We start from the raw sequence: 19865 nt of genomic DNA, 5'->3' as shown, positions 1-19865 counted from the left end.
GGTATTTGTCTTTCTCTGATTTGTTTCACTGTGTAGGTCATAACCATAAATGAGGCCCCAGTGTTTGTGGCTTCTACATTATTCTTGGTCTGTATTTCAGTTTCTCAGGAAAATAATCTGAAATTGGCACAACTACATCTGCTGGACTTAAACATATGATGGCTGCATCTCAACAAATGGTTCTTGTAGAGCCTAAAAGTGTTATCTAACTCCTGAGGGCCTCATTTACTAATAGGAAGTAAGCAATCATGAATAAGTATGAGAATTAATAGTTACATTCGGTTTATTCTTAATTACCCATGCAAGTGCAGATAAACAGTGACAGAGATCATTCAAACAATAAAACAGATTACAAGCATCATTGGCATGTGGCTATGCAATGTGTGTCTTTAGACAAGGGGAATACGCGTTGATAAGCCACAATATTCCATAATCAAATACTGATTTTCCCTTGGGCTATGTATCTTGGACAAAGCTAGATACTATGCTAGCCTCTGCCTGCTCTTCACACCAAGGTGCTTTTATTCTTTCCAATAACAAATATTTACTATCTTGATCTTAGCAATGTGCTAAGACTACTCCTTAGAGAATATGCCCTGACCTAGGTAAGGCTTTGTTCAAAGTAAAGCATTCTGGGGTTGGAAAAAAGAAAAAAAAGGGGGGGGGGGTGGTAAAGAAAACAAAATTGTCACTTTCTTATAATTATGCTAGAATATAAATAAAAGATAATAGCAATTCCCTCAAACTAGCCCTTGAAGTTTCCAGGAATGAATGCCAACTACTGTTAAGTATCAATAAAGTACATAAAAAAAAAAAAAACCAACAACAATAACAACCAAAAAACAATCAGAAAGACAATATTCTCTGACCACTGGATTTAGCGGTAGGCATATTCTTTAGTAACATAAAGGATTTAGGCATTACTACATAAGGCCTCTGTTGTGTAAAAGATTAGTAATAGAATCTAACAAAGTTTATATGGGCCTTTACTTTTGATATGCTAATATAATTGAACTAAAGATTCCTCAACATAACCCATGATCAATTTCAGAGAAGGAAGTATCTGTACACCGTGACTGTTCCCGAAATCATTAGGCATTCATTGGTACAAATATTTACCGAGTGCCCACTGAGTTCCAAGACCTTTCTGAATACCAGGAACGGAAGCATGAACAAGAGAGACCACAGCCTTAATGTCCTGGAGGCTGTCCTCTTGTGAAAGGAGGAAGACAACAAAACATAGCTATATAAGCTACTACACAGTGACAAGTGCAATGGGACAGAATAAAGCAAGGGATGAGGGACACAAGAAGTGCTCCTTTATACCTGGTACTAGAAAAAGCCTCAGAAAGAAGGGAGTGGTTAATCAAAAGCTTAAAGGAAATGCAAGTGACAGAGCAAGTCAGGAGAATGGCTGCAGGAAGACCATTCTCAGATAAAGGAAGCAAGTGTCAGTGCCCTGGGGTTCCCATGGAGGAGAACAGCTCAAATGTAGTGAGGGAGGGAGAGCACAGGAGGAGACAAGATCAAAGAGGCCAGAGCCAGATCACATAGGGGCTCTTGGATTTAAGTACTTTACTCTCGGGCAGATGGACAGACAACACAGCATCTGAAGTGGATTGATGTGATCAGACTTCTTTGATGCATGATCGCTGACAGCTGTATAGAAAACAAGACTGTAAGTCGATCAAAGGAGGTTATTACAATAACCCAATAAAGGTGGTGGCTTGCATCCGAGTAATAATGACAGAAGTGTTGAGAATCAATCAGAATCCAGACTTATTTCCAAAGTCAGAAAAGATCAGATGTGCTGATGGACTGGATGTGCTGATATAAGAGGAAAAGGTTCAAAAACGACTCCACCGTTTGTGACCCACTATGTCGACCAACACATACAATGGAGAAGTTTTAATTCCCCTGACTCTCCCTCCATCTAGTAAATGTTTCACAGCTTGCTTCTAGAAACACTGAATATTTCAGGGCACCTGGGTAGCTCAGTCAATTAAGCGTCTAACTCTTGATTTTGATTCAGGTCTCGGGGTCATGAGATGGAGCCCTGTGTCAGGCTCCATGCTCAGCACAGAGTCCACTTGAGAGTCTCTCTCTCCCGCCCCCCCCCCGGCCCTCCCAACTGAGTTCTCTTTTTCTCTCTCAAAACCAAACAAAAACAGCAACATTAAATATTTCAAGACAGGCAAGTCTGCTTCCCCAAAATAAGTAAGGGAAATTTATGTTTCTTATCCAAGTGTTCTTTAAAAGAAACAAAGCTTTGCAGTCCCACAGCTGCCACTAGAGGGCTGTAAAATGCTGTCTGGAAGCAGGGTTGAGAGGAAAAAACATCTGCTTGCCTACCAGGGATCTAGAACCACCTGAGATGGACAGGAACACAAGACCACAATTGAAACCCAGCATAGAAAATGGTCCAGGAACAACAAATGACCACTCAGAATTCTTAAGCCCTTTTCTCACTATAAGAACTGCCAAATGAGGGGCGCCTGGGTCGCTCAGTTAGTTGACCATCAGCCTTCAGCTCAGGTCATTATCCAGGGTCCTGGGACTGAGCCCCACATCAGGCTTCCTGTTCGGTGGGGAGTCTGCTTCTCCCTCTCCCTGCCACTCTGCCTATTTTTGCTCTATCAAATAAATAAAATCTTAAAAAACAACAACAACAACAAAAACTGCCAACTCAAAACATCACCTGCTTTTTGAAGTCAAGCATCTGCATGTGTGACCGCCTCTGCCAGGGGAATAGACTGGAGAGATCATTAGTTGTTAGGACCCTCTGACCATCTCCACTGGTTCTGCTTTAGGAAAAAGGAATCCCACCAAATTTTTCATTTGAGAAAGTATTTTTAAAATGTAATTATTTCAACATAATTCACTTTCAACTAAGAGCATAACAATACTTCACTGGGAAGCATGGGGGGAATTGAAGGCTTTGAAAATTTGTGGGAAAAAAATGTCAAAGTATAATCCTGTCTTAGCAGTGCCGGTGGGCAATGTAGCAGTTGGAAACAGTGCTGCTGGCTTCAGAGGACAGGCCATTCAGAAACCTTCTCACCAAAAATGGAGAATTCATTTCTGCTAGGATGTCAAACCATTTCCCCTTTGTGTTCTAAACTTCTGTCTTGCTTCTTGATTAGACAGAAGAAAAGTTTCATTTAGCTTAAAAATTAAGTCAAATATTTCATAAGCCACTATGGTTGATTTCTCACTTCCCCCAAAGTCAAAAATAGTCAACCATCTGTATACATGGAAGGAGGAAAAAACAATCAAACATACTTACGATCTCGTTGAAGGTTCCATACTAAATACATAGACACATGTATACTATTTACACACACACACCCCTCTACATTTACCCATCTCTGAAAACATTAGTTACAACATTAAAATGACTTTTTTTTTTTTTTGAGATTTTACTTATTCATTCAAGAGAGAGAAAGAGAGAGGGAGGCAGAGGAAGAAGCAGACTCCGGGTGGAGCAGGGAGCTGAATGCAGGACTCGACCTGAGGCGAAGACAGGTGCTTACCGAATGAGCCAGCCAGGTGCCCTAAAAATCATTTTCAATGAAACCACCTCACTCAGTAATCCCATGTGGATGGTCTCCGTTTTTAAGAAAGCAGTGCCTTTTTTTTTTTTTTTTTTTTTTTAGTATCTTCATGTTTTAAGACTTAAAGACCTAAAACCTATTTAAAAACTAACTTAGGGGCACCTGGGTGGCTCAGTGGGTTAAAGCCTCTGCCTTCAGCTCAGGTCATGATCTCAGGGTTCTGGGATCGAGTCCCACAACGGGCTCTCTGCTCGTCGGGGAGCCTGCTTCCTCCTCTCTCTCTCTCTGCCTGCCTCTCTGCCTACTTGTGATCTCTGTCAAATAAATAAAATCTTAATAAATAAATAAATAAAATAAAAACTAACTTATACTTGGGGCACCTGGGTGGCTCAGTTGGTTGAGTGACTGCCTTCGGCACAGGTCATGATCCTGGAGTCCTGGGATCGAGTCCCCCCAGTCTGCTTCTCCCTCTGACCTCCCCTCTCATGCTCTCTCTCTCTCTTTGTCTCTGTCTCTCGCTCAAATAAATAAATAAAATCTTAAAAGAAAAAAACCTTTAAAAAAAAAACTAATTTAGGGGCACCTGGCTGGCCCAGAGGTTAAGCCTCTGCCTTCCGCTCAGGTCATGATCTCAGGGTCCTGGGATGGAGCCCCGCATCGGGCTCTTTGCCCAGCAGGGAGCTTGCTTCCCCCCGCCCTCTCTCTCTCTGCCTGCCTCTCTGACTACTTGTGATCTCTGTAAAATAAATAAATAAAATCTTTTAAAAAAAGAAAAAGAAAAAAAAACTAACTTATACCAAAGTTTTAATGAAATTCTTATGCTGTTTATATCACAATTACGTGATACATGAACTATGAACTATCTATGAACTATGTATCAGAGCATGTAATTTTTAAACATGTGGGTTGATATATTCTACTCAAACGTGTCTATTTAACTTTTATATACAGTACATAATTATGGCTAAACAGATTTTCACACAGGTGGGAAGCTTTATTTAGTATGTCTACCAAAATGCAAGCTATGTGGCATACGTGAAATTCATTTTGAGAAGCCAAGGGAAAAGGGACTAGCACCTCAAAGAGACAGGCAGTCACCTTCTGGACAGAGGAAACCAAAGTGTAAGGAAAGACTGTCACAATTCCCAGTCAAGAGAGGAGTATCTTGGGCCTTCCCAGCCAGGTAGCCTGCAGCTTCCCTGCGCTGCCACTGAGGCATAAAAGGAGCCATAGACAATATGCAAATGAATTACGGAGACAGTGATAGAACAAGACCTTGTTTACAAAAACAAACAGCAGCCAGATTTAGGCGATAGGCCATGGTCAGGCCAACCCGGACTAGGCTATAGGTCTCAGTGATTAAATAGCAGCTCAAGTAAGAAACACTTTTACTGCTACATACGTGCAATATGCACACGGGTATGTTTCACAATACTTAATTAGAAGCGATGCACACTGATATTTCTTATTCTATTTCATGTTTGGTTTTTTTTCAGTTTTGGGGGGGGATTTATTTTAGTATCTTCAGAAACCACTACATTGATTTCATCAATGGATAGTCATTCACAGTTTGAAAAATGCTGCCCCAGTGTGAACAGCAGCTGGACTCACGCATTTACTCATTATGCCAAGGAATAGTGAAAGCTTTCTAGGAACATACAGGATTTATTGAATGTTTTCTGTGTGTCACACACTGGTATATGGCCTAGGAATCTAGCAGCATAAAAAAGACAAATATTGCCCCATCATATCTAATGCTGTTGTAGTTTATAAAAGGGTAAAATGGGTTCTGTGTAAAATGGAACATTATTTTTTATTTTTATAAAATGAGATAACTGTAACACCTAATCCCTCATAAGACTATTTTGAATAATGAGGGGTGCCCAGATGGCTCAGTTGTTAAGCGTCTGCCTTCAGCTCAGGTCATGATCTCAGGGTCCTGGGATCAAGCCCCACGTTGGGCTCCCTGCTCAGTGGGAAGCCTGCTTCTCCCTCTCCCACTCCCCCTGCTTGGTGTTCTCTCTCTGTCTCTCTTTCTTTTTCTCTGTCAAATAAATAAATAAACAAAATCTTTAAAAAAAAAAAAAAGGCTATTGTTAATAATGAAGTCCAGATGATCACTGCATATATCAAGAATTTAGTAAGTTCTCCAGGTCACCATTATTCAAATAATTAAGGACCAAGAAGTATTTTCAAAATTGAGTTATAATCTATACTAAAATAGAAGCTTTAAATAAATTAAAATTATAATTCTTTAATTAATGACGATGGACTTATCTGTATCACTTAAAAGTAGTGAGAGATAGAGTAATAACATGTTGATAGTCAATCAAAGTATACAACAGAGAACTCTTAGCTCTCCTGCTCTCCCTCCCTACCCTCTCCAAAAGTCAGAAAAGATCTAGAGGTTTAGTCCCTACCCATAAAATCACATGCCATCTAAATTTCACCATCAAGTGTCCTATAGCAGAGGATGAAGGTAAAAAGAATTGAGAAAGTACAAACGATCCTCTGAAATTTGTTCTAGAATGATTACTGGTCCTATGTGTTCAGTTGAACCTGGCAAGCGTAAACTTCCCTAAAACCAACACTTTCATCGTGAGAAAAACTGTGTTTACATATTAAATAACTACTCTGCCTTGTCAAACAACAGCTAAAAAAGGTGGACTCCACAGGAGCAGAGACTTTTGTCTTACTTTTTCACTGCTAAACATCCAGAATTTGGAAGAATTCTCGGCACGTAGTAGAGTCTAAGTATTTGCTGCATGCAGGAATAATGAGCCAACAAATGACCTGTCGGCTCGTTATGGCATTCAGGAGAATATCAAGTGTAAAATTACATAAAAGTCACGTATTCTAAGGCTTCTTGACGTGTGTAGCTTCACTAGCTTATGAATCTTCTGATTGGTCAGAAATTAATGTCTATGAGTGTTTTTTCAGGGATAAAGAAATAACCTTACCTTCTTTTTCTACTCTGAAAACAAAAGTTCTTTGTGTTGTAACAACTTCAAATTTGTTGTCTCCTTGAACCCGTACTGTAGATATAGCGGAAAGAGGAATGATTCCTTTTGAATACTTTTCCTGTGTTGGTTAGAGAAAAAGATACATGAACAAGACAAATTAAAATGAAATTCGTGTGACCTTATCAAGAAAAAGAATGGTACAAACACTATAAATATTTACAAGCACATTGTGCTTCTCCTTAATAATTTTAATCTAAATGTTTTAAATAACATACAAATAGTATATCTTCTCAGACATGACCTGACACCCCAGAAAGGAAAATACTTTACTGGCCCTTCCATGTGAAATGTCTTTTCAATTTTCTCCTTTTTTGGAATTAAAATTAAAAAGCAAAGAATCAAATACAAACAGTTGTACTAGGTCAGCAATATATAGTTCCCAAAACCAACAGTACGTTTTTTAAAAAACAAGCTGGTCAAAATGATTTGATGGTGTTTGCAGGCATCTGCTGGCCATCATGGGTACTGTAACTAAACTACTTCAAAACAACTGCTACTACATGTGTGAACAGGAACACATCTCAAAACAAGACTGTTGCAGTAGAGCAATTAAACATATTACCCAATGATTCTAATAATTATCTTAATATCACAACTGCCTCAGTTTACCTTTAATTCCCCAATGAAAAATTAATGAAAAAGACAAAAGAATTTTTTTTAAAAAAAGGATCTGGCAGTTTGCAACCGGCAAATGCCTAATACAATTCTGGCAGTTTGCAACTGGCATCTGCATTTTACCCTTTTGCTCAGGAAGGTCATTCTGAAGACTCTTGGTAGCTTTTTCAGTCTTTCTATTTCTGGATCCACCAAAACCCTTTGTCATAAGAACCACCTGACAATGCCCGCTATTTACTAAGGGTGAAATATTTACTGGACCTTGTGTTGGAAAGAAAATTCAAATAGTATTTATATATTCAAAGAGCCTCAAAATGAAAAACCAGCCAATGTAGTGGGAGAAAAGTTTAAAACAGAGTCTGAGCCACGGAACGTATGAGTACAAAGATGGAAACTCCCAAATTCTGTTTAAAAGAGGTCAGCTATTTTCACAGACATGAAGACATCAGAGCCTGACCTAAAGAAGCTTAAGCGCAACCACACAGATAGCGGGTTGGGAGGCCATCGTGACTGGAAAGCTTTAATAATAGAGGCATATTAAGTAGAGAAATAAGAGCAGCCATGGGGGCAGAGTCAAAGAGGTAAAGCTGGAAACATACATCAAGGGCATATATGGAAGGTCTTAAATATCAGAAAAGTCTGGACACATCTTTGTGGGGTTTTTTCTACCATTTCCTTCCAAAGAATGACTCATGGAACCTTCATATTTTAGCAGATCCCAAGTATCTGAAGCAACTGGCTAGGTTAAAAAAAAAAAAAAATGTATTAAACCATCCCACACAGAGAACAAGTGCCAAGGTCATATTCTTCCTACTGGTAAACTCCTGCCATGCATATCAGATAGGTACGGGGTAGTCACTGTCAGCAGCATGGTGTTCTACTAGGAGGTTATCCTAGGCCCACTGAGAAGATATACTCTGCTGTCATGGCATTCCCTCTTAGCTCTTTGACAGTTTCTTCTCTTCTAAGGCCTCTGTTTCAATCTTTTATCCCTGACTATATGTATGCATCAAAATCCTACACATTCTTCAACACCATTTTAACTACCAATGCCACAGAGGCCTTCCCACATCTTCTCAGACAACCAAGATGGAATACAATATTTGAACTGTAATTGAAGATGAGTGGGCAACCTCATAGTAAAAGAAGGATGTCAAGAAGTAAGTAACTTCAAGGTAACTTCTCGTTTTCCACTTTTTGTTTTCTTTTATCTTCTCTAAGAAAATCCACTCCTACTATTTCAACAGCCAAGTTTATGAGGAAAATGCTAAAATCTGTCCTTCCTTCCTTCCTTATCCATTTTGGTCAACTCCATCATTATATTTCAAGTCATCGATGATACATGAAACTATCCCATAAGCCCCTCAAACTTTAAATTATCTCCTGAAAACATGCCCCCCCCATATCTGTTCATTAAAATATTACTCTTCTAAGTCAGTCTTACATGGTCTTTCATTTGTGTGGCTCGTTTGTACCCATATAACTTAGGACCCTCCCTACAGTAACATCGTCCACTTCCTTCCTGGCACACTCTGATTCTCTCCACTCACATGAGCCTTCTTTGAGATTCCATTAACACACGTATTTCTTCCCAATCTCGTGCCTTTGCTTCCTCTGTTCTTCAAGGAATGTTGTCCTCATCCAGCTTCACATGGTTCCTGCCTCTCCATCCCTCACATTTCAGCGTAAGTATATGCTTCAGAAGAAAGGTTTTCGACCGGCCTCTTCTCATAGGCCCCCCATCCTCACTAGGCAGATAACCCTAACTTAATAACAATCTGTATTTTTCCTTTATAGCAATTACTAACTATAACTTAAACAGTGATTTTTTTTTTTTTTATATTTACTGTGTGGTCATTTGATTAAGACATTCTCCCGAAATAGACAGTAGGTCATACATCTATTTTCCTCAGACCTTTCACATAAACGGAACTGCAGAAGTATTTTCTCAGTGGATGAATTCTATGTCCAATCAATCACAATGAAATCAAACTCTGACAGCTCATTTCTGATATTTTTTCTAAATTCATTTTTTTAATACTTCCACTGGCATACACAGCCTACACCCAGATAACTAATGCCAGATTTACCGCACACTCCCCTGATTTGCCTCTCTACTTTCAGCATCTCTTCCTTCTAACCTTTCTTGCATATGATTGTTCAAATGTCATAGCTAGAAAAAATAAAAGATTTGTAGAGGGGATTAAAAAAAAATGGATCTTCAAGTTTGCACAGAATTTTGATGGATGGCCATGGCTCTGAAGGTTCAGATGGAAAAGAAAAACAAGGAGATGAAAATACAAGAAAAAGACATGTTCACACTCCCCACAGTGTGTACCCAGATACCACTGCAAAAGGTCATGCAAAGAAATACAAGACTGACTGGCTTAAAGGAAAGCCACTAAATGCAGTCGGGTATGGTGGCAATGTGAGGCACTACTAGACCACTAAGAGCTCCAGGAATAAGAAACAGGGGAAAATGTCTTCCTCATGTCAGGAAAGCTCAGATATAGGAAAGAGCATAATACCTTTGGGGACAGTACAAGAGCCTCTCTAGCTGTAAGTCTAAGTGGCTGATATCAGACTGAAAAATCTAGAATGTCCACATTTATGCTACATCTCTTAGATGATCCATTCTCAAATCTCAGTTTGCTTAAGAATTAAAAGAGCTTATAAAAATAGATCTCTAGTAAAATAATTAACCATTTGTGGAATAAAAATGTTACCATGAATATATTTTTCAGTACAGAAAAATCAAGCAGCACTGTAGGAAACTGGAATTTTAAAAAGGAGATTTTTCCCTCTTCCAGATCTGCTTGAAGAGATTAAAAAACAATTCCTTACAAAACTGTAACCACCCATGTGCCTATAATAAGATCCTATTTAGCAGGTAAATACTCCAGAAAAGTAACAGAAAAATAAATAAAATTCCCCAGGAGTGATCAAAATGTACTTAACAAGCTATCATGTCATATTAACCTCTGGAAGTTACAGATTCTCAAATAGCTCATTCATAACCTATTACGAGATCCCAAGAAATCTCATAATTTTTAACACTGTAGAGTTGACTTGGTATTTCTCTTCAAACAACACATGATAAAGACAAGATAGAGGAAAAAAAAGACAAAAGACTCAGAGTGATTGTGTCTTTCAGAGTATAAAATTTTCCTTTAGGACAGAAATTTTAAAGCATCCCTAGACTCTGAAACACACAGATATCTAGGCCACGTTCATCATTTATCTACTACCACTTTCAGACAATGAAATGACCACAGGGCAATTCTGCCCACAGCTGAGTGAGAAAGAGGGTGAGTGAGATTTCTTGGCAGGTGACAAGATATCGAGGCCATTTTCAGTAAGACAATGAAAAAGTTCTTGCAGAGACAGGATAGAGCAGTGCTGAGGAAAGTGAGAGAAAACTAGGGAAGTACAGAGCTCTGCCCAGCCTCGTTCTCCTCACATGCACCTTTAAACACCAAAAGGCGTGATGACTCAGCGCATAGGACCACTGACACTGTGCTCTCACCTGAGGCAGTGGCTATGGCCACACCCCTGCCTTCCACACACTGGCCCTGAAATGCCCTCTTCCCAGACCTTCACTCTACCCTTGAGCAAGGTGGGTCGCAACAGAAACTCTCTTTTTAGGAAACACTCATCCCAATGTTTTTATTTTTTGCCAAGATGAAAACAACCATCTGGATAGTAAAGGGACAGAATGTCACAGAAAACAATAATTCAAATTTCTTAAAAAATCATTAAGCTAAAGAATTTTTAGCCGTTCATTTTAACATGAACTTTTTAATCACAATTTCAAACCAAGGCTGCATGATTTTTATTGCATCAGTACCTACAAATGCGGCAGGCACTAATCTCACCACAGTTGAGAAGACCTTTTACAGGACAAACAGAATGGGTCCAGTTGGACACAGATACCAGAAATTCTCTCTCCCAAAAGGGTATAAGGCCACCACCAACAGAGCCTCACGGCACGGAAGTCTCCCTCTTGAATAGTATTCCCCCTTATTTCAATCAAAACAGAGAAGGGCACGGCTACTGAAAAAAAAAAAAAAAACTAGGGGTCAGACTCCAGCAGATACAGAGACCACATTGTACCCACCGCTGGCATAGAAACTGTCTCAACATTCAAATGCACAAGCAAACTAAAATCAGTAGCCAAGGCAGAAAGCCAGCTTTTAAAAAAATATTCATTCCACCATCCTGCAAATCCCAAGGAGGTGTGTTTAAACTTATTTGATGTTTTATCTAGATCACTGCAAGTTGAAACCAAATAATTAATACTTCTCTAAACTTTCTATTGTTCTTAGTATTGTCGAACATAAATGAATGTTACTTTCTATCTAAAAGCATACACTCTTCTGCCCGGTAGCACTTAAGAACCAATATATGAAAGGGACTTTCTATTCAAGCCACAAATATCACAATAGGAAGTGGTATTCTCCAAATAATGAGAAGATAATGTTAGATTATAAGCTATAAATAAGAAAATGTGCTTAAATGTTAAGTGAGTCTGGTAAGAGAATGTATATAGCTAAGACTGTAAGAATACCTGATTTTAATAAACTAAAAATATGATATATTTATTAGTTCCAGCTTTTCACTAAAGAAATTGTCAACAACAGAGAAGTTGAAAGATGGTGACAAGGGATGTCCATCTATCTTCCACCCAGATCTGACTGGTGTTAACATCTTCAGTTTTTATTTTACCTATGTGTGTATGCAAATATATTTATAAGTATAAATATATAGGTAAGTAACATCTGAAAAACGTTTGCAGATAGGCCACTTCAAATATCCCAGCCTACATCTCCTAAGAATAAAGAAAATCTCATACCTAATGAAGACATGATCAAAATAGTATCATTTTGTTAAGACTCACTTGCCTGAAGACAAACTTGTGACCACTTTCTCGTCAAGATGTTCCATGAGCGCTAACTCCAAAGAACTTCTCAGCTTCTTCTCCTCAAGTTTCCTTCATATATCCCATTTTCCAGTCAGAAAACTGACTTTCCATCTGGACATCTCATGGTTCTCTACATTACCACGTCCTATTCTCTCTACCCTATGTGCAAACTTTCTTCTTTTTTCAAGAACCATGGCAAATGAAATATCATGCAAGAAACCTTCTTTGGTTCTTCCATACCCTTCCACAGTATAAAGTAACATCATCTTATGCGCCTAACTGTAGTATCCTTTCATAAATACTTTTTAGTGTTCGCTAAGAGAAAGATAATTCCTTATTCATCCTTACATCACTCATAACAATTCCTGTAGTTTATAGAAGACACTCCATGAATAAATGTTGGATGTATAATTTTTTTAAATCCAAACTTTATGTATGAAGAGAAGTTGAACTATGAACAGAGTGTTTGCGAAAGAGCTTTTTTACTGCACACAGTGTTTGTACTGTGTGCAAACTCTTTTCATGTTGGTAATACAACTCCTGTTCTTAAAAAACAAATTGTTTGCTTAGTTTACTGAAGTATACCTTGGATATGTAAGAAAATCTTTGAGAACTATCAAGTGTACTTACCTTCTCGTTATTATAATAAGAGATGCTAAGGCCATCAAATTTCACCCATCTCTTCTGAAACATGCGTTTCCTGAAAAAATATGAAACTGTTATTTTACATTCAAGAATCATGAACTTGAAAAAAAAATCATGAACTTCAATTTTAAATACATTTATAATGTAACTGGGTTGAGTACATTCCTATTCGTTGTTAAACAGTTTTAAAAAATGGGCTATGACAATGTACATTTTGGCAATGGCATGTAGGGAAAAAATGATACTTTCTAATCAGTTAACATAGGTATTTAAAACAATGATACTGTTGGTGCTGGCACAAAAATAAGACATATAGATCAATGGAATAAAACAGAGAACCCAGAAATAAACCCACATTAATGTGGTCAATTCATCTACCACAAAAAAAAGCAAGAATATCCAATGGGAAGAAGACAGTCTCTTCAACAAATAGTGTTGGAAAAAATTGGACAGCTACGTGCAAAAGAATGAAACTGGACCACTTTCTAATACCACCCACAGAAAGAAACTCAAAATGGATTAAATACCTAAATAAGAGATCTGAAACTATAAAAATTCTAGAAGAGAATACAGGCAGTAATTTCTCTAACATCAGCTGTAGAAGCAGTTTTCTAGATATATCTCCTAGGGCAAGGGAAACAATAGCAAAAAATAAAGTATTAAGATTACATCAAAATAAAAAGCTTTTACACAGTAAGAGAAACCATCAACAAAACAAAAAGGCAACCAACTGAATGGGAGAAGATATCTGCAAATGATGTATCTGATAAGGGCTTATTATTTAAAATATATAAACAACTTACACAACTCAACACCAAAAAAAAAAAAAAAAGAAAGAAAAGAAAAGAACCAAGCCATTCAATTAAAAAACAGTAGAGGACCTAAACCTATTTAGGTTTAATAGACATTTTTCCAAACAACACACACAGATGGCCAACAAACATAAGGAAAGATGCTCAACATCACTAATAACCCGGGGAAATGCAAGTCAAAACTGTAAAGAGATATTATATTACATCTGTCAGAATGGCTAGAACAAAAATGATAAAAAATAAAGTGTTAAGAAGGAGATGGAGAAAAAGGAACCCTCACATACCAGTTCCTCATTGGTGGAAATGTAAATTGATACAGACTCTGGGCAAAACAGTATGGAGGCTCCTCAAAAAACTGAAAATAGAAATACCCTATGATCTAACAAGTCCACTACTATTTACTAAAACAAATGAACAAACAAACAATTAAAAAAACCATACACACACACAAAAACAGGACTTTGAAAAGATAAATGCACCTAATGTTTACTGCAGCTTATTTAAGATAGCCAAGTATTGGAAGCAACCCAAAAGTTCATCCATAAGATGAATGGATAAAAATGTGGTGTTTGTGTGTACATGTACACATACACATACAACAGAGTATCATGCAGCCATAAAAAGAGGATGTGATCTTGCCATTTGTGACAACACAGTTGGACCCAAAAAATACATGCTAAGTGAGTCAGGATGAGAAAGACAAATATCTTATGAATTTACACATGTGGAATTTAAAAAACAAAACAAATTAATAAAACAAAAGCCAAATCAAATCTATAAATAAACAGGACTAGTGGTTGTCAGAGGGGAAAAGTTTGGGAGGATGGGTAAAACCGGTAAAGGGGGGGGTGCCTGGGTGGCTCAGTGGTTTAAGCCTCTGCCTTCAGCTCAGGTCATGATCTCAGGGTCCTGGGATCAAGCCCCACATCGGGCTCTCCGCTCAGCGGGGAGCCTGCTTCTCCCTCTCTCTCTCTGTCTGCCTCTCTGCCTACTTGTGATCTCTCTCTATCAAATAAATAAATAAAAATCTTTAAAAAAAAAAAAAAAAAAAACCGGTAAAGGGGAATGAGAGAGATAAATTTCCAGTTATGGAATGAACAGGTTATGGAAACAAAGACACAGCCCAGGGAACATAGCCAATGATACTTTAATAGTGTTGTTAGGTGACACATGGTAGCTATATTCTAGAACTAATGTAACAATGTATGTCAACTATATTCAAATAAAAAAATAAATAAAATAATGATATTATTAACAGTACTAATATCCATGTTTATAAGGGTTAGTGCAAAACAAAGTGTGGTGAGAAACACTAGCACTGTATCCATTTCCCCCAGCAAAAATAATCCCTTACTAAAGATAATATAGGAGTAGCTGACTAGCTCAATTGGTAGAGCAGGCAACTTTTGATTTCAGGGCCACAAGTTCAAGTCCCAGACGGAGATTAGAGTTTATGTAAAAATAAATAATTTTTTAAAAAAACATTAAGGGCGCCTGGGTGGCTCAGTGGGTTAAGCCGCTGCCTTCGGCTCAGGTCATGATCTCAGGGTCCTGGGATCGAGTCCCGCATCGGGCTCTCTGCTCAGCAGGGAGCCTGCTTCCTCCTCTCTCTCTTTCTCTGCCTGCGTCTCTGCCTACTTGCGATCTCTCTCTGTCAAATAAATAAATAAAATCTTAAAAAAAAAAATTTAAAAAAACATCAAAAAATAATATAAGCTTTCATCTTTCACTAAGCTTATAGCATTTATCTTATTGTACCTTAACTTTTGCTTTGGAGCATGAATAATATTTTGCCAAAATAACAAAGCTTTGTTAATTGGATTTAAAGACATAAATTACTTAATTTTGATCAAATGAGCTGAAAAAAGTCCTATATGGAGAATCCTTTATAATCACCCAAAATGCACTGAAATATTAACATTTTCAAAAAGAATCAGATGAAAATCAAATGCAATTTAAGATGATCATGGAAAAATAATGAGAAACAAAGCAAAATAATGTAATCACATATTTCCTATTTAGGTTTAAAAGAGAAACTTTTTCTGACTATATAAGGGAAAAGTGAAAAACCAGTTCCCACTTGAGCTTATTTTTGCTTTGTCTCAGAACTCTTCCCTGCAGTCAGACAATCCTATTCTCTACGTGACTCAATGTCTGTCTCCCATACCTGACACAATATATATTGTGTCTGTAGTGCTCAATGTCTGTCTCCCATACAATATATATTTAGCTTCTAAACATAAATGATATATGAAAACTAAATTTCTGTTTAAACAATTTTGTTTCTAAGCAAATATGTAAATAAAAACTATGTCTACCTTTTCCAGTTTGCTAACATGTGTAGGATAAAGGATTAGTTTAACATTCTGCAATTTTCCTAAAATCTAAAGATGGAAGAAAGAACATCTGGAAGTGTGGAGACCTTGTCTTCCCAGCTGTTTTCTGAGCACCAAACATGTACCCCTCAAGTGAAATGCAGCAAGCCTCCCACACTGATCTATTTGGCTTCACATAAAATTAGAGCAACCCTGAGCAAACAGATAAAAGTTTCAAAGTTCATCAGGACAGACATCACATATATGATTTGAATTAATTATGAAGTAACAATAAAGACCTTGAAATCATAAGCCTAACTCCTCAGTTTTCTTTCTATCATCTTTCTGCTTCTTTTTAACTTCTTGTGGTCTGCGTTTTCTTATCTGGAACATGCAATAGTTAGACATCAAGCCTTCAAAACTCAAGGATTCTTTAAATTCCTTGCGTTAAAAACATTAAAAGGTAAAGAAGTATTAAACACAGAGTAATTATACATTGAACAAATTAATCACTCCACACTCATTTCCTGTTGATCTCTGTCATACCTGAGGACAGGTAAATACACATCTTCCTACACAATGTCAACAATAACTCTGTAAATCAAGATTTTATTTGGGCCCTACCTACCTTACTTTGCGAATGGTGGTAAGCTAGAGCTCAACAGTTGATATAATCTTCCATTTCAGAATAAAAACAACATCTGTAGGGAGATGATTACCATTACCCCTCTATTCCCTTTCCTAACAAGTCGTTCTCTTTCAGAGTTCTACTTACACTACCTACACAAACATTCCTTCCCTTAGGAGCCAATCCAAAGCACTGACAAAGTTAGTGCTTTGGATTGGCTCCTAAGGGAATACCTAACATAATCTGTGTGTGTGTGTGTGCATGTGTGTGTGTATTTGTATTTGTTTACTTGCTCAATGTCTGTCTCCCATACCCTATGCTTTATAAAGACAAACTCCGAGAGTATTTCATCCTTCACTACACAATCTCCAACTAACACAGAGACATGTACAGCTCTAAAAAAAAATCTGTTGAATTAATGACATGCGTGCAGTCCCTTTAGCTAGATGACAAATAAACCTCAATGACTAGCACTCAGATAATCAGTATCTTAAAAGAAAACAAGAAAACAAAAAAGATTGGTAGAAGACAGGAAAACTTCTGAAAACTCAAAATTAAATTTGAAGTTTCCAAACCTGCCAAAGCATGGAGTGAGAGAAAAGTTGTATAAAACCTACTTTAATGCTTTACTTAAATCATTAATTGCAGCCATCCTGGACTCAGAAAGCTCTCTCAGAATTCCATCACCAACTAGATGGAGGGTTTGGGGTCTGAGGCTCTCTGAGCAAAGTCCCACCTCAGTCTCCGTGACACTCAGTTTCAGAGATAATCTCCCAACCACTTAATTTTCACAACTACCAGATAACTATTAGATGCGTTCAGCCATTTTAGCTCAATATTCTTAAGGATTATTAAATCTCTCTAATAATCTATGGAGAACAAATCTCAGCCAGGAGTGAAAGGGAAGGAGAGGGCACAGAGTGCAGCAGCTGAGGAAACACCATTTTGCAGCTGGAGAGAGCTACTATGCAATCCTACGATGAACCCCTTCTCCTGCTGTCATTCATCCAGCCAGCCAGCCATCACATCTGGGGGGACTCCCTCTGTGGACACCATCCTCCAGCTGTACTACTTCCTATCTCTAGACTCCTTCTTGCCCCCAGGCCTTCTCAGCTGTGATTTTCTCTGCTTGGAATGTTCCCTGTCTACTCTGGACAGGGCCAGCTCCTTATCCTTGAAACCGCAGCTTGAAAGCATTCCCAAGTAGCCGTCCTTACCACCATACAGATCCTACAGATCCCCTTGGTCTCTTGCTCCACTTCTTTGCTTAATGACGCCTAACAGATTTTTGTATTTATGTATGTTTGGCTTCACCCATCTCCCATGCTAGATATTGAGATACCTGAGAGGAGAAACCGGCTCTGTTTTGTTTATCAATATAAAACCAGCGTCTGCCACAGTTCCTAGCAATAAAATGTGCTTAATAAATATTTAATGAGCAAAGGAACATATTTTTCACTGAAAAATGCTTACTCAAATTTGCATTATTTATATAGAGAGAAACACCACTAAAACATTTTACCCTTCATTTTTTGTTTTTCAAATACCAAAGATTTTTTTTAATATGACAAAAGCTTTGTAAAATGCCTTGTTATTACAGAAAAATTAGAGCCTACCAAAAGCTTGGAAAATTCATCAGTAATACCTAAAGAATTTAAAAAATACATTTTATGTTTAAGCACTTTTAAAATACACTTTTTAAAAAATATATGCATTTTACATGTTCCTATTTAAAAATGCAAATTAATCAATACAAAATGTTTCCAAAACTCAATTTATATAAATATTGTTTAATCTATTTTGCTCATTAAATACGTCAATATTCAATTAACTGTTTTTCCGCATGTAAGTTCAATACTGAATTCTAACAACTGGTCATTAGAGATAAGAACTTACATTTATATCCCTGCTCACATTATTCTCCTTTCCAGCAAAGGGAAACTCAGATTTAATGTTGGTAAAGACTACCAATCAATTAAAATTTAAATGAAATAATAAAAGGGAGACCCTGAGAAGGTGTTTCTAAATGTCAATGTATGATTTTAAAATAGATATTGATGAATACTAAACCTTTAAGAACTATCATTTCTGCGCAAGGGTCATCTATTTCACATATTTATAAAAGGCTATTAGATATCAGGCAACTAATTCCACTGGAATTATACAAAATTAATCTACTATTCACAATTAGTGGTTCCAAAAGTATTTTAAACATTCACTCTGAGGTAAGTTATGCTTTTCCCTTAAATTTCACTTACTAGCTTAATTTGCTTAGTAAATGCTAATAAAATAAAGACATGGTATGAAATACAGTGCCATCCTCGGCTGTGTTTCTACTATCATAGCACTGAAATTAGATCTGAAATAATAATGATTTATTACAAAGAAAAGAACTGTTAATAAAAACAGCAAACAGTATGTCATGCTTTATTCTAGACATTGTTGCAAGCATACACAAATATTAATTCATTTAATCCTCCAAGCAGACATATGAGGTAATATTTTTATTCCCATTTTATAGATGAAGGCACAGAGACACTGGCAGGTTACACAATTTGTCACATGACTAGTGAATAAGCCTATCTGGGAGTCAGATCCAGGTAATCCAGCCCCCAAGTCTGTGCTCTTAATCACGATGCAAAACAGACTAGAACATTCTGTAGCAAGGCATCCTGGACATCCCTTTAGGCAGTGATAACATTTGACCTCTACTCATTCTATAGGTGAGTTCAATTTTGCAAAGTGCGTCAGAATTCCTTCAGAAAAAAGGTGGAGGAGACATGAAATATATTAGCCTAGATCTTATCCTATTTTGTTTTTTGTTTTTTTTGTGTGTTTTGTTTTAAAGATTTTATTTATTTATTTGACACAGAGAGACAGAGAGATCATAAATAGGCAGAGAGACAGGCTGAGGGAGAAGCAGACTCCCTGCTGAGCAGAGAGCCCCATGCAGGGCTCAATGCCAGAACCCTGAGATCATGACCTGAGCCAAAGGCAGAGGCTTAACCCACTGAGCCACTCAGGCGCAGTGATATCATATTTTGTTTTTAGGGTTCTGAAGGGAAACATTTCTTTAAGAAGCTTTTTTAGAATAATTCATAAAGCTTGTGCCACATTATGGAACGAATTTCTATAAACTCTTCCCCTGAGCTTTGGTAGGGCAGCTGATGTAAAGTTTCAACTGCTATCATAAAAACAGCCTTACCACTTGATATCAGTTTTTATTGTCTCAAACTGTGTATCTTAAAAATTCTTTTTTTAACAACAATGTATATACAAACAAATAGAATTAAACAATTCTTTATTTATGAAGTATGCACACAAAAGTACTCTTGTTTTAATTTCATTCTTA

At 37.3% G+C, this 19865-nt stretch overlaps 1 protein-coding gene across 16 annotated transcripts in view; it reads right to left on the bottom strand.

Moving 5' to 3' along the window:
• Positions 1–19865, bottom strand: part of ARAP2 (ArfGAP with RhoGAP domain, ankyrin repeat and PH domain 2) — a 188265-nt gene that overhangs the window by 131422 nt on the left and 36978 nt on the right. For all 16 annotated transcript variants that reach the window (XR_014311239.1, XR_014311240.1, XM_082728936.1 and 13 more), the window contains 2 exons: positions 12744–12813; positions 6515–6635 (listed from right to left, as the gene is read on the bottom strand). Coding sequence is in view for 14 of the 16 variants with exons in the window: in XM_082728936.1 (XP_082585062.1) it covers positions 6515–6635; positions 12744–12813 (191 nt within the window). In the remaining 2 variants the exon portion in view is untranslated. The remainder of the gene's footprint in view (positions 1–6514; positions 6636–12743; positions 12814–19865) is intronic.

This window comes from Mustela nivalis, assembly GCF_964662115.1.
Source record: "Mustela nivalis genome assembly, chromosome: 4".
NCBI classification, from domain to species: Eukaryota; Metazoa; Chordata; class Mammalia; order Carnivora; family Mustelidae; genus Mustela; species Mustela nivalis.
Note: the sequence above shows the minus strand (reverse complement) of the source record. Positions and strands in the feature narration are given on the sequence as shown.